The sequence below is a fragment of the Toxotes jaculatrix genome, chromosome 1, assembly GCF_017976425.1.
Source record: "Toxotes jaculatrix isolate fToxJac2 chromosome 1, fToxJac2.pri, whole genome shotgun sequence".
NCBI lineage: Eukaryota > Metazoa > Chordata > Actinopteri > Toxotidae > Toxotes > Toxotes jaculatrix.
In genome coordinates, this window is record NC_054394.1 from 18712928 (window position 1) to 18732162 (window position 19235).

At 39.3% G+C, this 19235-nt stretch overlaps 1 protein-coding gene across 2 annotated transcripts; it reads right to left on the reverse strand.

The window, feature by feature from the left end:
- Nucleotides 1–1779: 1779 nt before the first annotated feature.
- eif4g2a (eukaryotic translation initiation factor 4, gamma 2a) lies at nt 1780–10716 on the reverse strand. 2 transcript variants are annotated; one of them, XM_041035866.1, is made up of 21 exons: nt 10674–10716; nt 8975–9081; nt 8777–8833; nt 7742–7867; nt 7446–7548; nt 7208–7339; nt 7042–7108; nt 6768–6919; nt 6482–6592; nt 6217–6399; nt 5914–6055; nt 5624–5787; nt 5403–5510; nt 5161–5271; nt 4959–5054; nt 4656–4871; nt 4279–4537; nt 3886–4090; nt 3542–3750; nt 3306–3427; nt 1780–2932 (listed from the first exon to the last, which is right to left on the reverse strand). In XM_041035866.1, the coding sequence occupies exons 8-21, from the start codon at nt 6849–6851 to the stop codon at nt 2867–2869; spliced, it is 2076 nt and encodes a 691-aa protein (XP_040891800.1). In that variant the 5' UTR covers nt 6852–6919; nt 7042–7108; nt 7208–7339; nt 7446–7548; nt 7742–7867; nt 8777–8833; nt 8975–9081; nt 10674–10716; the 3' UTR covers nt 1780–2866. The 2 variants fall into 2 exon arrangements, with proteins under 2 accessions (XP_040891800.1, XP_040891809.1); XM_041035875.1 differs by lacking the exon at nt 8777–8833 and having other exon boundaries at nt 10674–10712.
- Between the last annotated feature and the right edge of the window lie 8519 nt (nt 10717–19235).

The window sequence follows — 19235 nt, forward strand, 5'->3', positions numbered from 1 at the left end:
AGCTGTTACTCTACGGGTCAGTCGGGGTCAGCCGGCCGAGAACCCGGCCACTTAGCTCGGAGCAACCGAGATAGCCTAAGGCTAATCAGCCAATCAGCTAGGCTAACAAGTTAAGCGGCAGCTACACGCAGCTACATCCACCAGAGGACAGTCCCCGAGTCCGACCCGACTAGCTCGACCGCGACACACAGTATTTACCGGCTTTCACCGCTGCCTCCACCCACTATCCACTACAGCAGCACACAAACAACAGGAGCCGCTTACTGACTGAGCTGCTCTGTCCATGCAATGTCGGACTTTTTAAACAGAAAAATGAGACGAAATAAAATTGTAGCCTTGTATTCCCACAATAAACGGAATCTGAGAGCACGGAGCACACCGCAACAGCGTTCCTAACATTAGCTGCTCCGGTCCTCTATCTGTATCAGCAGCGACCGTAAATCGGCAACTAAGCCACAAGCCAGCGGCAAAATATGCTAATACATGCTAATTAGTGCAAACATCCAGGTAAAATAGTGAGAAATTTACTTACCGAAAAAAAATGCAACACAGACTCCTTCGACGGTCGGTTAGTACAGTCTACGCTACAACAAGCCCTATATGTCACAAAAACCTATCCGAACATTGGCAAACAAACACGGACACCGCAGCCCCAGTCAACTGCTGGAGGTAGCCGGAGGCCTCTGAATGTAGCCGCCTAGCCCAGCCGATGCTGTAGCAAAGAGCTAACTGCCAGTGCATTTCTATGGGGCTGTCACTCAACGTAACCCCGCCATAATTTATGTAAGAATATTAAGCCTAAATGACACTAAAACGGTTGTGGTACAAAAAAATTCACCCCTCCCACATTTTTAGGCTGTAAAGTTGGCTATTTTAATATGGGGGTCAATGGAGAATTGCATCCAATAGCATTTGGACTTCTGAGTCAATGTCCCTTAAAACGCTAGGGCAGCCTAAAAAGTCCCAATGCAGTCCATATGAGACTACCGGCAACTCAATAATTATTACTATGTAAATGAGCATTAAGCCACAACCTAATGATATAAACACAGCCACAAAAACCAAGTTAGCTAGCTAACATACCTTTGACGAAGTGGTCACTGCAGACACGGGCATTAGCAGACTGCTCCTCCCGACCGCCGACGTAGGTTTAAGATCCACCTTTTACGGCGTTGTTCTGTAAGTTTTTTATATTTCTCACCTTTGTGGGTGACTACTTTTTGTACCCTATAATAGCTTTTTTCCTTTTCTCTATTGAAACGATTTGAGCACCGGTAAACTACACAAAACATCGGCATTTTTCCACACGGTAGATTCTCAGTGTGTCAGTCAGCCAAAGGCTGAAACACTTCCTGCCCTCCATCTAAATTTGGCGCCCTCGCGCCGCTGCGTCATGACGTCACAAGAAACCCACCTATTGGCTTATACTAAGGAAATTTTAGCACAAGTTGTTTGCATCTGTTCACAGAGACAAAGTCTGTGATAAAATCATTTTTGTCTTCCTCCCAACATCTGCTTGTACTTTCAGTTGTTGTACCAAGAAAGTGTCTTATCAGATTTTACAGGTTTTAGTACACATCAGGATGTCACTCAGCGATAGATCTTTCCTGGTATAAATGTACACATCTCCATATTCTGCAGTAAAATGAAGCCAAGCAGCATTTCCATTTAACCCGACTAATCTAAAAACCGTAGTGAACAATGTGCTCTATTTGTTAATTACATTCCAGAAATGACGCCTTGAAGTGAAATGAACCCATCTGATAGAAAACAACAAAATGAACTGTTAAACTTTATTCGGGCTTGATCTGTAGTTGTACACTCAATTTGTTGCACTTAAAATTACAGTGACACTCCAAACAAAGGTTTAAGTGTACACATACAGTACATTCTTTGTAATTTTATGAAGATAAAAAGACCATTTAAAAACTTGACAAATACCGCAAACAGACTTAAAATTTCCACACATGGTGAACAGCTAGCACAGGAAACTAACCTTTGGCAGCCTCAATGTTGAAACCGAGACATTCAAGTATAGTCCGAGATACATTAGAGGTATATCCATATTAATTGATAAATTAAAAAAAAAAAGCCAAGGCCACACAGTTTCAAATCCTAACAGCACAAAAGTCTCATACATAAGGAAAAAAAAGCTCTTGATTCATTAAACTCTGTGGGTAACTGATATAAAACAGGTCATTATTGTTACAGAATCATCAAATCCAAATGAAGATTTTGATTTTTGTGACAAAATGGTCTGTCTTCAATCACAGGAAAACCATTTAACTCATGGGAGCCAACAACTCAGGATTGATATATAACGATTCAAGGACAGTGGATTTTACTATTGCAACGACTCAAGATGTTGAGCAAAGTGCATCTAAAAACTGATTAACAAATACAGATAAAACACAGAGGAAAGTCTCTTTGCAGTGTGTTAGAGCCTTTTCTCTTTTGTAAACAGTTGAAGTAAATCGTTAGGTCAGCATTTTGTGACTCCCACCAGATGTAAAAGGTGATAAAAATGGGTCAGGTTTTTGGTGCTGGTACATTTTCCTGCAAAATACCACAGACTGCAAAAGAAAACATAATCCAAGATGATCAAAATCAAATATAAGAAAGAAAACCATAAATACAATATGATGATGGGGAGGCTGGCTTGATCTGGCAAAACATTTCATGGTGAAATGAAATTCTTAACAATGAATGGAAAATATTTATAAACAATGAGAGAGGGAGGGAGTTAGGCTGAGGGAAGGGAGCATGGGGACACAAACATTACACAAGTAAAAAAAGAACGAAAAAAAAAAAAAACACAAAGAAGTCACTGACTGCATCCTGATAACACATGGCTTTGACCCGTTCCTCAGTAATCTTCATCCTCTGACTCCTCTTCCTCTGCAGTCTCCAGCCAGGTCAGCCACTGGTTCACCTGCAATTTAAACACACCATCTCCATTTCAACTCACAAATCGGGCTTCTAATTCTTATCAACTCTAGATAATGAGTACATTTACATGCACATTGGTATGGAATAAGAAATAATCCAGGTTCTTTAAATCAGATTATGTCATTTACACTCTCACACTCATAGACACAGGCACTCTCTTTTAATACACCTTATCATAACCACAATACTAATGCACAAGTAAGAGTGTAGACCTGCTATTTATTGTCGGGGAGCACTCTTAAAACAAACAAACAAAAAAAAAAACAAACAAACAAACAACCCAAAACAAACAAACAACCCAAAACAAACAAACAAAAAAAAACCTCTACAAACAAAAACATTTAAGAGCAATGTACCTGAAATAATGCTTTTCCTTTCCCTGGATACTCTTGGGTGACATCTTCTTTCCATGAGAGGAAGGCTTCTTCTTCAATTATTTCCATGTCATAAAAGTTCACAAAGTAGCGCAGTAACATGCCTTAAAGAGGAGAGTAACCATTAAACTTGTGAAAGCTTCAGTACAAAAGTGAGCCAACTTTTTTGAATTAAAAAACAAAACTTTATCTGCTGAACCTACTACAGATGTACGTACCTTTGGGGAAACCCTTAGCATTGCAGTGGACCTGCAGGGCGTATAGCGCACTGACTTGCAGGTCGATGTGATCGTGTAGGAACTTCTGCATCACTGGTTTGAAAGACAGCAGCAGCTGCTTCTCTTCATCCAGCTGTTCCTTGCTAGGCGCTGCAAACACCTCCTCATCATCGTCAGGGTTGACCTCATAAGCAATGTACTGCAAGAAGCTGGCAGACAAGAAGACAGTCAGTTGGTGTTAGATTAACCTACAACACAATGCCTCACTGAGCAAAGACGTGGTCAGCAAAGACGTGGTCAGCAAAGACTGATGTCACCATTAGAAACACTGTCCACTGCTTTACCTGGTCATGAGGATGTTGACAAAGCCTTTGTCGGTGTGGAGTTTAGGAGAGATGTTGTCCTTGATCCACTTGTAGATGGACTGTGGAGAGGGATCTACTTTGATCTGCTTCAACAGCTCCTTCTCTAGTTTCATCAGTGGGAACAAAAAGCTGAGACCTTTGCCCTCCAGAATCTCCAGCATCCTGTCCTTGTTCTGGTCAATTTCTACAAGAGCATCAAAAAAAAACCCAAAAAAAAAAAAACCATGAGAGGCAGCAAAAGACTGACCGAGATTCACAATCATTTTCTTTGAACTGTATCACTGAACACTCAACTTCTCATACAAAATGAACAGAGAACCTAATTAATGACATTGTGTATAAACATGGGGCCACAGTGGGGTTGGACATTACCAGGCAGCATCTTCTGCATGTTGACTTTGCTCTGCTGGAACAGGTCAGTCAGCCACTCACGGTCCTTGAGTTTGACAATCTGCTGCAGGCAGAGCAGGAACAGTGGGAAATGTGCACCGTTCTCCAGCTGATGGGCCAAATCTGCGATGCTGACCAGGTCAGCAATGATTGCGTGTGCTGCAAACTGTGCCAGGTAAGACTTCACCAGTGGGACTTCTTCCTCAATCTTGGGACACTGATCCAAAACACCCATAAAGGCCTGTTAAGAAACAAAGTACAGCACTAAATTACATCCACGCAGTGAAGACATGTATTGAACACTGGTTTAACTGAGTATTGTAGATTATGATAAAGAAGTCAAGGTTTACAACACTGACCTGAATCAGGTTTTCACCAGTGATGAGGCCCTCGGTGCAGAGTGCATGGATCAGGGCGCTTGCATGCTCCTTATCCTCATCTGAACGATCAAGGGAATGAACCACCATCTTGTTCAGCATCTCAGGCAAAAAGTACTTGGGAGCTTTCATCTCCTTCACAGCATTCACTGCCTCATTGATGTTCTTGTTGTTCAAGTAGTCTGTCATTAGCGTCTCCTAAAATGAAAAGAACTCATCACATTTAATGTGCTACACAGACAGTATATAGTGATCAAAGTAAAGTGATAAATATGAAGAACTTACTGTTGTTTTGCACAACTCTTCCTTTGTAGGAGGAGCCTTTTTATTGGACTTGGCAGGTTTTTCCTGAATTGGAGGAGGATTGGTCTTCAAGCCAAGCTGTGGAGATTACACAAAAGGAAAAACAAATGAGTGCGTGGTTCCTGGAACCTGCTTCCTGGTTTCATATCAGTTCAATATATTCTTTGACATGTTAAAATCTTACCTGTCCTAGTGGGGAACCTTGGGCACTTGGAGCAATCATAGTCATCTGTGGCTGCAGCTTTGGCACTTGTTTCTTATTCAAGATGAAGGACTGTGCTGGCCTCAGGCTGATCTAGAGGGGAGAAGACCGCAGGTTTATAACAATGCCAAAATACCACACATCTGAAAAGAAAAAACAAAAAAATCAAGAAGCCAAAACATTAAAAAAAAAAACATTTTGCTTATCAATGAAAGAGGTTGTACCTCGTCAGCATTGATTTTCCCTTTCTTGCTGAATCGTGAAGTCATATCCTTAGACTGCATCTGCCCTGAGTGATTCTGTTTATGGTTGAAGACCGGTGAACTCTGCCCCTTTCAAAAAGATTTCAAAGCATGAGTGTTAATAATATTAATGACCACTGCATAGATTCACCATACAAAAAACAAACAAAAACAAAACAAAAAAACTACAATATGGCACGTACCTGGTTGGGTTTTGTGAAAGGTTTGCTTCCTACTTCATACTGAGGCTGGTGTGAACCGTTGCCATTTCCAATATGGCCATTGAAGAGTGGGTTTGTGCGGTGACGTCCCGTGGTTGGGGAATAGTGGTCCTGAATGACTCCTGGACCTGTACCAATGCCACTTCCTAACCGAAACAAGACAACAAACATTAAAAAACCCTCATAACAAGGACTATCCCTTGTTAAAGTCAGGAAAGTACTACAGCTCCTCTTGTTGCTCAGGGGGTGAACAAAAAAAAGCTGTGACCCACCAGGCATTTGTCCAAACATATCAGCCAGCCCACCAAGAGTTTCCCTGTCAAACTTGATCCTTGCTGGCAGGAAGGAGGAGCTGTCCATGAAGAAATCATTCCTAATTCCATCAGTTGGAGGTGGAATGAAAACACCCAAATCCTGCAAAGACAAAATCAGAATCTAAGTCTACAGGCAGACAACAGAGTACTAGACCAGCTCACTGATACTTCAACAAGTTTAATAAGTATTTGATGTTATTCTTACACGGTCTGTAATAAATGGACATGAAGTTCATCCTAAAATGGGTGAGGTAAACTAACCTTAACTGCATCCTGACGAACTTGGTTGATCGTCTTTGGTCCGTTGTCAACATAAGGCTTGCGAGGCACCCAGTTGTTGTCTCGCAGCTCCACCATGTTCTGCAGCAGGAAACGAATCCTCGCTGGCAGTTCCTTGTTGTTCGTTAAGGATCGCATGCGGCCAAAGTACTGATCCATCAATAACTGGAAGGAGAATTTATCTGTTATTAAATGGAAGAAATAAGTTTTAAATTAACACTCATTTGGTGGTTTTCCACATACTCACCCTAGCCTTTTCATGATCAAGTTTAGGTCCCACTGTTTTCATTATCTGACAGAGGCATTCCAAATCTTCACCCATATCCTTAAGTTGGACTCTCTTCTTCTTCTCCAAAAGCTTAAAATGAAACAAAAAACATTTAACACAATCTACTTTAATTTATTCCACCATAATCGTTTGTTTAACTTGTACAGTTAACTGATGGCATGTTCTCACAGTGGCAGCTTAGTCTGATTTTGGGATCACACAAATTAAAAATACAAGTAAGTAAATGCTATTCAACTGAACTTACTGTTTTGATGCACTTATGAAGGATAGATTCATGGATAAGGCTGAGTTTGCCAAGTTCACCAATGAATTTGATGTTGCCCAGCATCTTGATCTTTGCAACAGCACGCTGCTCCTCCTCCTCAGAGGTGAGTGGGCTGTCACATTTGTCAAAGACTATGGGGGACACAAAAGAAAATAAGCAACAATTTAGAGACAGACAGACGAGACATGACCAAATCCAGATATACACATTTCTTTAATAAACAGACCACACATACCAAATATAATTCACTTACTTTCAACATTTTTGGCACGGTTCTCAAACTCATCTTGAAGCTTGGAAATCAGAAGCCTTCTGAAGGTCTGTAAAAGAGAATTTGTTGAAATGCAGACATAAGCCAAATAGAACGTACCAAAGAATAGTAAAATGTAAATCCTATTGCTGGTGGGGAAAAAACTCACAGTATTATTCTTTTGTGTTGCTTGATTTTCTGTTGGTGGGTCTTCAAAGTTTGGTGCATCCTCGGCTAAGCGTAGACATAGCTGAGCGTACAACTGGCTGTACTTGGGCTCTTCGAGGGCTTTGTCAACAATCTAAAGACAAAGAAAATAACACATTATGTGTCCATTTTAACAGATAATGGGAATAACTCATAAATAAAGCTCATAAATAATGAGCACGGTTAAAGAAAATACTCACCAACAAGATGATTCCTTTTAAGACAAGTTTTGAATCTACACCCACATTGAGGAGCTCCAGGCATAGTTTGTCAAACTTCTCAGGAGTCAGCTTATTAAGTATGCTAGTGAACAAGAAAAAGGACAAGAGGTTAAAAAACTTCACACTTTAAAAAAGACAATACATCAACAATCCCATTAATTCCCCAACAGCTCATCTCCAACCGTATTTTCAGATACTTGCTTTCCGCTTACTGTGCAAAAAATTGTGCACAATCTGTGTAACTGAAGTAAAAACGGATTTAAATGGAAACTTACCCTCTCACTTTCCTGAAGATTGCATCATTTTGCCCTTTATCACCGGAGGAGTTGGCATCTCGTCTAGTGCTTCGAGAAGGTACCCATCTCTGAACGCTAGAACCTGGGGTTTTCCCCAGGAACTCGCTGTAATGAGCACAAAAAAAAACAGCCAATTTTAGAATACAGAAATATTTATCAGGAAAACAATACTGTATCTCAGGTATCTAATCCTGGTCTGTGGTGGCTTAGTTGCAGAGGCATTGTTATACCTTACAGCAATGTCGCTAAAATCTGATTTGATTACCAAAGAAATCTTCGGATTTTTAGCATGTGACCCCATCAGTTGCTCAAATGCTTCACATTCCATCAGATTTAAATTATTAAGTTTCATTTTAAACGACAAGGTCTGTTTCAGAATCTATCGTAATTCAGTTTAAATGTATTATTAGAAGCTTAAAGGCATGTTGATTTGTGCATTTTTGACCAGTGAAGAGAGGTAACATAAACTGATTGTTTGGCATCTATACATTGTACCTGCACAAAAGGGAGCTTGCATGCTGCCAGCTTTTGAACCAAAATATTTAAAATGGAAACACCAAATTAGGCCTGAAACTTTGGGGTGGGGTGGGTGGGGGTTATGCTGCATTTTTTCACTATTTTTGCTAAAAATTACTCAAATGATTAACTGATTTTTTAAATACTAGTTGATAATTTTTCTGTCAGTCTGCGAATTGATTGCTGAATCAACCTGAACCACTGTCAAAGTGTCAGAAGGTCAAGCAATTTGAAAGTAAAAGCTGTTAATTTTTCAGATGAGAAGCTTTATCCTCAAAACAGGAAACCACCATTGTATCAGGTTGTACACTCATACCAGTATGAACAGAAGGTAAAGAAGCCATTTATTAGAGACATGCCTTTCCCCAGATGTGCTGACATAAAATAATAACATTACATATGTGGGAATGCAATTTAAGTGGAGAGGCTTATGGATTTAAGATGTAACAAAGGTTAGCGTCTAAGTGCTCCAAGTGAAAGGAAATTTTGGAAAATCACCTGTTGCCGACAGTCTTGGGATAGTGCTGAGGTGCACCCCCACCTCCTCCCCCTACACTGTGATACCAAAAAAAAAAGAAAGAAAAATAAAGGATATCTGTTTTAACTTAGCATAAGAAAATGTGAGCCTAATTCTTTATGTGAGCTGTTTGAGAGTACTGGCAGTAAAGATGTGCCAAGAGTGATTGTGTTCAATACCTGAAACGAGAAGGACCCCCTGGTGCAACGACACTCTCCACTTTGGCGGCTTGACAAAGAATATCTGAAAAGAATAAAGGTCTAGGAGTGGGACAGGAAAGAGCGACCTAGAAGTAGAGACAAATATACAGCAACAAATTAGCTGACAGCTGATGGCAGTGAAACAAAAGAAAACATTTGACAGGGTTTCTGCATGTTTACCAAATTAAACCTAAGATTTCAAGACCGTATAAAATGCTGTTTGATATCTGTTTCACAGCCACGCCACCCAAAGTATGAATAGGGATGATATAAAGCCTATGACTAGTTACCAAGTGCAGTAATTTGACATTTTTGTCACTCCCTCCCAGCTGTATATAACAACAACAATTCTAAATAATAACACTACTTAATCACGAAACATGACCTCAATAAGCAGAAGAAAATGACAGGATGGATTAGCCTATGTAAGCCTAACCTATTTATTTGAGGTCATTTTAGCTAACAGAGGCCTGGTACTGAGATTTTCCATCCGTTTTTTTTGCAAAAATCATATAGAAAAACATGTTATAAGTAACACCATTTCCGACGTTTGAAAGGAAAAGATATTTTAGACTTTTGTAAGTGATATTTAAGGATTTTAACATCTTTAGAAAGCCTTTCTGAGGAGATTGAAATCAAGGCTTTTTAAGACTTTAAGGCCGACAGACATCCTAATTTTGGGGTTATCAGGCTCATTACAGTCAGGCTATAACAATATTTGAAATAGCAGTTTTCATTTTTACTAACTGTTCAGCTCATTTTAACTCAATTGTTGAACACATAAGCGCCAACACGTGTCCGTACAAGTGAATGTGAAACAGACAGGGTTAGCCTAGCACGCAACGGTGGAGCTGATTTGTCGACGTCTGTTTCCCCAACCGCGTTGAACTTCTCATCACATTTACTCAACTCTAAACCCCAATCAGTTCCCATAATCATAACTTAACATTGACCTGAGTTACCCAAGCGTCGAGTATCTTACCTAAGCCTAACCCTGGTTGTGGAGGGTAGCGCTGGTTACAGGAAACACTACCGGAGGGGGGAAGCAGATTTCGACACAGGACCTGGATTACAAGTGCGCCTTGTTGGATTTGCCCAGATCCAAGGTCAGGGAAACTACTACCCGACCGATACTTGTTAATTACTAAATAAATACAATTTCACAAATACATCTCAATCTACACACCATGATGTGCTTCCTATATCCCCTAACTATAACGTTGAAATTTTTAAAAAGAAAGAAAAACATTTAAAAGCCTTAGTTTGGACCATTAACGTGTTCCCTTTTCCTATACTTCACAAAAATGTGTGTGAATTCAGACATAAAAGAACTTCGTTGTACACCGAGAGGAAAATCAGCTGATTTTACGAGGTCTTTGTTCACACACCGGATGTCCACACAGCGACATCTGGAGGGGTTTTGTTCTATAGGCCGCCGGTAAGCTAATGGCTAACAAGCTGTAAACAACTCACAGAAACCAGGCGAGGTTTTCCTGAACATGAAACCACTACGATACAGGTTTTGTAGGTCAAAGAGGTCAGCTAACACTAAACCTGAAAATCCAGATGAGTATTTTGCCGCTTCGTACATGACAATCAACCTAAAACGAACTTCCTACTGGACCGGTCGGTTAGCTAACCAGCTAGCCAGCTACGGAAAAACACCGAAATGCCTTACCTTTACAAACGGAACGTCAGCGTAATGGTTGTCTTGCTTGACCAAGAGATAAAAAATAAAGACTAAGTAGAAAAGAGCGCTCAAAATGTCGTGTTAAAGCCTGTGAGGTTTTATTTCAGAACACCAGAAACACGACGGCTCCGATGTAGCAGCTACCGGCCCCGGCGGAGAAAGAATGCTGACTATTTCTCTACGTCATATGAAGCCGCTTTTTGTATGCCGGCTGTCTCAGACGTCATCATCCCACCCCGCGGACGTCACGAACAGAAAACAACCTAACATTTCACAATCAAGACCAAGAGTGATAACCGATCACATTACTGATCAATGATCAACTGAAAATAAGCTGGGTTTGGACAGAATTGTGAACACTTTACATCCACTTCTCACTTGTGAGTGGCCGACTTTACTTCCTGCCAGAAATGATTAGATGATTGACTGATTAGTCTACTGAAGAAAATAAATTGGAAACAATTTTGATAATTTATTATCAAATGTAATTATTTGCTAGTTTATGTGCCCTTAAAGTCAGAATTTTTCATCTCACATTTTTTTTTTTTTTTTTTTTTTTTTAGTAGAATTATGAGATAGTGAGTAAAAATTGTGGTGTCTCATCATTGTGGCTCACTACTTCATATATTTGACTTGGTATAACATTGACATTTCTTCTCAAAATTTGAGTCATAGTGTCAAGTTTAATTATAAAATAATGATTCAAAATCATATTATCCCATGATTTTGACTTTTTAATCTCTTTTTAATCTCTCACCCACCAAACAGCACAGACACACCTACTGTATTGTAAATTCATTAGTGAAACTATATTGATCTGCTCAGTAAGGCCCAGTGTTCTTGCCATCCTTTTGCAGTAATGGCCAAGCACAGGGTTAGCTACAAGTCATCGACTCAGGAGCCAGTAGGGATTCAGTGTTTTTCCTCAACGATGCCACAGGAGGAGGATCGATGGCTATTGACACAGGACAAACCTTCTATTCAATGCCGAAATGGTATATGAGCCAGCAAGGGGGCAGAATTTTTGAATCATGATGAAACCACTTATATTTACTGAGCATATCCACATTGCTTATTCCACAGTCATCCCTCCTGTTTCTTCCCACTAGTGTGGGGGTGCAAAGAGTAAGATATCTCAACAAGAGCTAGTCATATTTGCATGAAGTTGTCACAGATATTAATAGTCCCCAGAGGATACCTAATTATTTTGGTGACTAGCTGACCTTTCAAAAATTAATAGCTAATGGCAAAATTTCCATAAAATGTGCACTGGATATTCATAGGCCCCAGAGGATGAATCCTAATGTTCACAGTGATCATCTGACCTTTCCCGTAGCACCACCACTGGGACGAAATGTCAGTTTGTTTCTCCTTTTTTCAGAGCAGGTCTTTATAGACTTTTCAGACTCTGTGTTCAGAGGGGACTGTAAGAACTTAATCTGATGCAGTCTGAACTTTTTTCATGACCTCATTTTGTTTTACTCCAGCTTTTATTTACATTGGAATTGAAGATCAGGGGTGTAACAGTTTCATAAGAAGTCCTGTGGTTTGTGTTGCCCATATCATTGTTCACATTGACTTGCCGAGATGAGTCACTTCCTCCATCTGCCAGTAAGTGACTACAGGGTGAGACGGAACTAGTAACGCCTCTTTGTGGGTCAGGTTACACTGTACCTCCCACTGTGTGAGATAAGGGCATTTGTAACCTTTGTTGTCATGATGATGAAAATAATCTTGATACGACACCCATGTATTAAAGTAAAGGAGTTTGGCAGGAGGAGGAGTTTGAGCTTATGAATTTTCATTTTGCCTTTGAGTTACTGCAGTGCAAAGGTATTAAATTCACATAGTTGAAGATAACAGGCTGAAAGTCGGTTTCCACTGACTTGTTGTGACATGGTTAGACCAGTACATCCAGATTGTCTGGGACACTTTGTATTGACAGTGTATTTTGTGGTAAAATACCAATGTGTTTAATACAAATAGGACAAGGATCAAAAAGGTTGTCTTGCCCATAATTAGATCAGTTTTTTTGAAAATGGTTTGGCTTGTGACCACAAAGACTGATATTCCCTTCTGAGAATAGTTTAGTATTTCACTCTGAAAAAAAGCAAAAATGAAAGAGAAGTCAGAAAAATAAACATACTTGCACATGATCCTTTTGTTGATGAAGATGCAGCTAGAAGATTTGAAAGAGCTAGTAAGTGGACCTTGAGCTGAACTACTTTGTCACACATATTTACACAAGTGAGACTTTAATTCTGATCTTTAATCATCTCACAGCTCCTCATATTTATCTTGTGACCACGTGTAGCGTTTCAACCCTGAGGCTGAGGTCTGCGTCAGATCTAAAGAAATCTTTACATTTCTTCAAACCCTTAAATCCACAGTGACAGATGCTTCTTGGTCTGATGAACATATCAGAATGTAAGTTGACAACTGGAAGAATAACACAAGCTGTTTGAGAAAGCCTCGATTATTCAGCTACATTATCTAATCACTGAGTGCAGATTAAAAATCTGCTCCTTGCAGGTATTCTTATTGACACACACTGATATATCCAATCCCATCCCTTTCAAAGATGTTTGTTTCATGATGTTCATTTTATCGTTTTCCCTGTTAGTCAAGGGAGCATTAGACCTTTATCTATGCCTGCGATTATTTGCGGCTTCATCCCTGAGGAGCATCAATCATTCATCAAAAGCAAAATGAAGCCAGTTGTCTGACAGTAAACACTCCACTCCAAGTTAATTAAGCCCAGTGTGCCAATAAAGTCAGCAAAGGCTAGCTTTGCACTCGAGAAAAAACAGTACAGAGTTCAGTTGGAGCTGGTGTGAAGTTGCAGTGCAGTGGTTTGCTTTGTTTCTCTTTGATGTGGGCTTAATGATCTACTGATGAACCTTGTTTGGACCTTTAGTGTCAAGTAGAAAGATGCTGAATGCAAACAATATTATGTCACATCAATCATTTTTACTATGATACTAATGTGCATAAGACAGTAGAGTGTGCTGTTCTGTGTATTGGCAACTTATGTTTGTTTACAAAAAACCTTAAATTATTCACTGAGCTGTTACTGAAGGTATAACTTTTTAAATGTCATTTTACAAATATGTACAGACACCGCAGAGAGTTTAGCCAAGTTCTTGAGACCCTGGAAAAAACAGTTGACTGTCTCAACTTTTAAGACAAGTTGGATGAGAGGTGCTCTGAAAGAAATGGAAATTTGAACATGTACAGTACATTTCCAATCGGGCAACTCCATTTTCTGTGGTAGATCATGTTTAGCAGCTCCTGAGCTTGTGGGGAGATGATTTTGCTTGTTGTTGTTTACAAAGTCAAGAATAATCTTTCAGTCTCAGTTTTCCAAATTTGACACTGAATGTCACAGTGATTTTTTTATTCAAATTTTTTTTCACACATGAATGAAAAATGTTAAGCAATCAGCTCCTCTCCAGCACCTCAAAGTGACTGAATGTGCATCCAAACTCCCTTGAGTGAATCCTCCTTTTAACTTGACTTGAGTATCACACTTTCATTTGACTGGACATGAACAAAACAGATCTGCCCCCATTGTGTCATTAAAGCCCAAACTCTGCCATGACATCCACTGAACTTAGTTCAGAGACAGTCACATGAGAAGTCATAGATCTGGTTAGAGGTATACTACATTGTGGAACTACCCAGAATCCAGGGTAGTTGATTAAAGGATACTAATCAGGGAGTAGACCAAGGCTAAAGGAAAGAAATTACAGAAATACAAAATAACTGTGTTCCTTGCCAGAGGGACAACAGAAAGCTGAGCAGGAGATAAAACTATGGCCTTTGTAATTGGCCTGAAGGAGAAAAAGCATGAGAACAACGCAGGAGTTTCCAAAAAAGCAAAAGACTTTGATGAAATAAAAATGAACTCTTCAGATGTCAGACAACGTGCTCTGTCAAGTGGGAACATGTCGCAGCATCCATCTTTCACCATCCATCTTTCACCAGCTTTACCTTCAAGCATCATGGTATGAGTGTTATGCTGTGGGGACACTTTTTGTTAGTAAGGACTGAACACTTTTTTATAGATAAAGGAAACAATGACTGGAGCCAAATCCAGGCAAATTCTTCATTAAAGCCTCCCTCAGTAGACACCATGGATGTTAAACTGGGGTGATGATATGTATATAAAGTGTAACAGTGACACTGCAGCACAACATGAAAATCCTCAGTAGCCCACTCAAAACCTCCACTTCAGTACCACGAAATGTACAAAAAAATTCAGTCAGTTTAGTACTTTTGGCATTGGCTATTCTATATATTTTCCATGAGTTTGTGAATAGCTCAGTGAAACCTGAAATATAACCTAATATTCACAAAAGAATGTAAAGAGAATATATTAGTCATGTGGCTTAACATGAGGCAATTATTATTGAGAAAATAAACAATATTACAAGAAGTAAATTTCCGTTTTTCAAGCCTAAGCAGAGAAAATGACAAATATTCTTCTTTAAATAAAGGAATGAAGAAGGTGAACAAATGACTCATGAAAACAAAACTAATTTGGGTTGAACATTTCTGAATGTTTGATAAATTTTGAGGCCAGTAGATGGTGCTGCAGAGCTTCCTGCAACTTTTTCTACCATCCTACTGGAAGGCAAAGGCATTCTTTATGGTCATAGTCCTAAAAATAAAGGCCATTGCAAAATACACACAACAAGCTCAAAGTGTATTTGTGATGATCATATTGGTGGGAAATGGTCTGTGAGGCTTGTAAAAGGGATGCATGATTTATTTTTCTTTGCAAAAAAATCTAAAGTGCAAAAGGGTTAAACACCTTGTTAACAAATGCTAAAATCAAATGAACATAAATAAACACCTCATCATTGGTATCAATTAATTACGTTGTTGAATTACTCATGTATAAATGGGTCTTGCTTAGTTAACACAAGTGGTACCTTTATTTTTACTTAATATGAAATCATTTCTCACAACCGTTTTGGCATATACTGTACAGCACAGGTGTAATTAGTAATATTAAAACTGGCTCTGTTCCAGAATTCACAATAGCAGGGCCCTGGAAGTCACACACCTGAACCAAAAGTCAAAAATATATATATATTTTTTTAAGTTGGACTTGTTTTGATAAATCTAAATGAGAATGTGAGAAAGATTTGATACATTTTATGTCTAAAATACTGTGTGCAAGTCAGAGGTCCTGACTATTATCCAAAAATGTGTCATATTCTTAAATTATGAATCATTATATCACATTCGTGACTATGCTACCAAGTTAGAACTAAACCTTTGAGTAATACTGAAATGAACAGTAAAATATTTGTTGAAATGTGTTGGTGGGATTTCTGGTGCCGTATGGTGAAGTCACATGCCACCATTCATCAAATTTGACAGTTATGACCATGCATAAGTTGTGTGGCCATCAACTGTAATTCAGGCCAACCTCAGTAATGGATTTCCTTTTTTGGACTGGCTTAGTTTTGTTTCATTGCTTCTGGGTCTTTAATGCTGTGAAATTGATTGAGAGAGACCCAAAAAAGACACACACACACACACACACACACACACACACACAGACAAAGAGACTTGTCTGTGCAGAAAAAGAAAAAAAAATCCATCTGATGTTCACGAAAAAAACAAATGTGCCCAGCTGCTTTTAGTCGAAGATTTATATTTCCTTGCCTTTTGTGTTTACAGTATTTTGTGCTCTTAATCTCACATAATGTGCATATATGAGCATAAACACACTACAAGGGCACATGATTATTAGGAGGAGTTTCATACTTACACTGGTGAATGGGTCAACAAGTTTAGAAATCATTCATTAAAGAATCGGGACAGCAGGGGAAAAAATCCTCTTTGGAATGCAAATTTAATTGACTGAACTCTCGGCATACAGAACATGAATCACATAAAGAATAACCATAGCTTGGCTGAATAATTCATACATACTGGCCCATTGAAGCCCCTGCCCCAGGCACCCCCACCCTACAGCACAGTATATAGGTTGTGTTGAAAAGTTGTAGTTGCCTGACTTGCTCCTGCTTTTGCTGTTCTCATGACATGCAGCTAATTTATTACATGAGGGTTTCCATGCTTGCCATCTAATTGGCTCTTATTTCTTGCTGATGAAGTGGCTCATACATGGCAAAAAGGGCGTGTGGCCTCAGATATCATTGCAAATTAACATACAGGACTCCCAAACTTGCTTGTGCTTATTGTGTGTTTAATATTCTGAGCACACACAGCATGAATATGCTGAGGTAGACCAGTAGTGGCTGTCCTGTGAGCCAAATTGTGTTGGGCTTGAGGGACTATCTGAGTCATCAGTGACAAACCCTGTGTCTGATTCCAGCTATGCTTACACTCTGGCTGTGCTCGATCTGGGGGCCAGATGGAATTAGCATGAGATTTGTTGGAGAAGAGAGCACTCCCCAGGAGAAGTTTAAGTGTTTTCTCTGTAATAAACTAAAAGTGCAAAACAGATCAAATACTGAATATTGAATTTTGCGACTTGCAAAGGCAGTTTTGTATCATGGAAAATACTTTTTTTTTTTTTTAGTTCAGTTTTGTTTTCTGTTACACTGTTTTCAACAAACCTCATCAACACTTACAAGTGATGCAAGTACTATTTTTTAATCTCACTAGAAACATAACTCTAAGGACGGCATTGTTGACCAGCTGATCCACTATTTTGGTCCAGACTGAGATATTTCATTCATGATCCCCCAGAAGAAGAAGATGAAGCCTCATGAGTCTGGTGGTCCTAACTTTCCTTTTCAAGCCACCATGAGGCTGAAATCCTTGTTTTGGCATATTGAGTAGGATGGACACCAGATGTCATGTACACTCAACCTGTGACCTTTTTTGGGACAGTGTCCTTACCCATCAAGCCACCTTGCAGCTAGAAAGTGGCCAAGTGTTCATTCCCAAAATAGCCTAGCCTCCTAATCCAGGTGACAGTGTACTGTATAAGACCCTGAGGCATTATAGTGGGACAGACAATTTCCTCAAAAATAGAAGAGGTGCTTCTTCTCTTGTATGAAACCAGTCAGTGTAATGTACTGTCTGCCTTGGGTGAAGTCTGCTGGCATCATTCTGTAAGGACAAAGAACTAATGTACTGGGCAGCAGAAAAACATCGTCCCTCAACATCCAAACAAGTAATAAAGTCATTTATCAAAATCACTGTGTGGCAGCAGCATTGAAGCTCAATGCTCTAGTCTGAGTCCAAAGAAAAGGCAGCCAAAAGAAGTTTATTAGCTTTTCAGTGACAGTTTATTGCTGTTTTTTTTTATCAGGGTTCAGCAAACTAACCAAGGCATGATAAAGCAATTGACAGTCCCAAAAAATACATTTTTTTTGTGACTTGACTCACCGCTATGAACAAATTTAATGTGGTGAACCACTTTTGGTTACAAATAATTATGCAGGTCAAAATCATGTTTAATCTAAATGTGATTGTAGCCAGCCTTGTGGTTGTTTTAAACATATTTAATAGCTAGGTGATTCATTGTGGCATGTAACGAGAATTAGAGGGAGCACAGATTATCCAAAACATCAGCTGTTTTTGTACATTTTCCATCTCAAAGTTTAACATTGCTGTAACTGTATGCTGTAACTGTATGTCAGGAATCAGTATTAGCTTTTTTTATGGACTGGATTCCATAGGGTGCTGATGATAGTTCAGCAAATGTGTTGTGTATTCGGAGCATGAAATTGTAATAAGAATGAAGGAATTTTACCATGTCAAGGACTGTTACACAGAAAAAAAATTCAAATGTGCCTTTGAAAAATGTCCATGAACTCCTGATGAAAAAAAAGAAAGAAACAAAATAGCTCTGAGCAGTGTCATTTCAACACTTATATCCTTGAAATCCAACGCTTAACTTAAGTACTGCAGTAAATAAATAAATAAAGAAACAAAATTACTTTAAGGGTTTTGCTCAGACACCGAGGATGTTACCCTGAGGGGAGTCATCAGTCGCGCCTCCCCTAATGAGTAAATATGAAGAACATAGAGAAGCCTATAGACTTGTTTTTATATTTCACTCTGTGTGATTTGACATTCATATTTCTGCACACGCTGCCTCTCTGTGGCTTTCTTTTGAAAAGGAGACAGTGTTTCTGTTTATCAGCAGATTTTAAAGTACTGAAAATAAACAACACTGAGCATATGCAAAAACTGTTTACATAGTGGTTTCCACTTTTATCCTCTGAGTCAAAAGGTAGTGCACAACAGGTGAGTGCCTCATGGCTGGACACAGAACCTGCTGTAATCAGATAAATATTGATTAGATGTATTGGCATTTGTTTTTACCTTACTGGGGCAGGCTTTAGAAGCCACTCAGCATTAACTAATAAACTGAACCGGCAGAAGTTTTTAGAAAAAATGCTGAGATCTCGGGCTGCTAAAAGGGCCAGGCCATCAGTCAATCACTCACTCCCCCTCTGTTGGACGGTCTTTTCACCAAATTGCTGAATATTCATTATCCGTACAGAGTGCACCGGAGTCATCAATATTGCTGATGCTGGTTTATGGCAGGATGGAAAT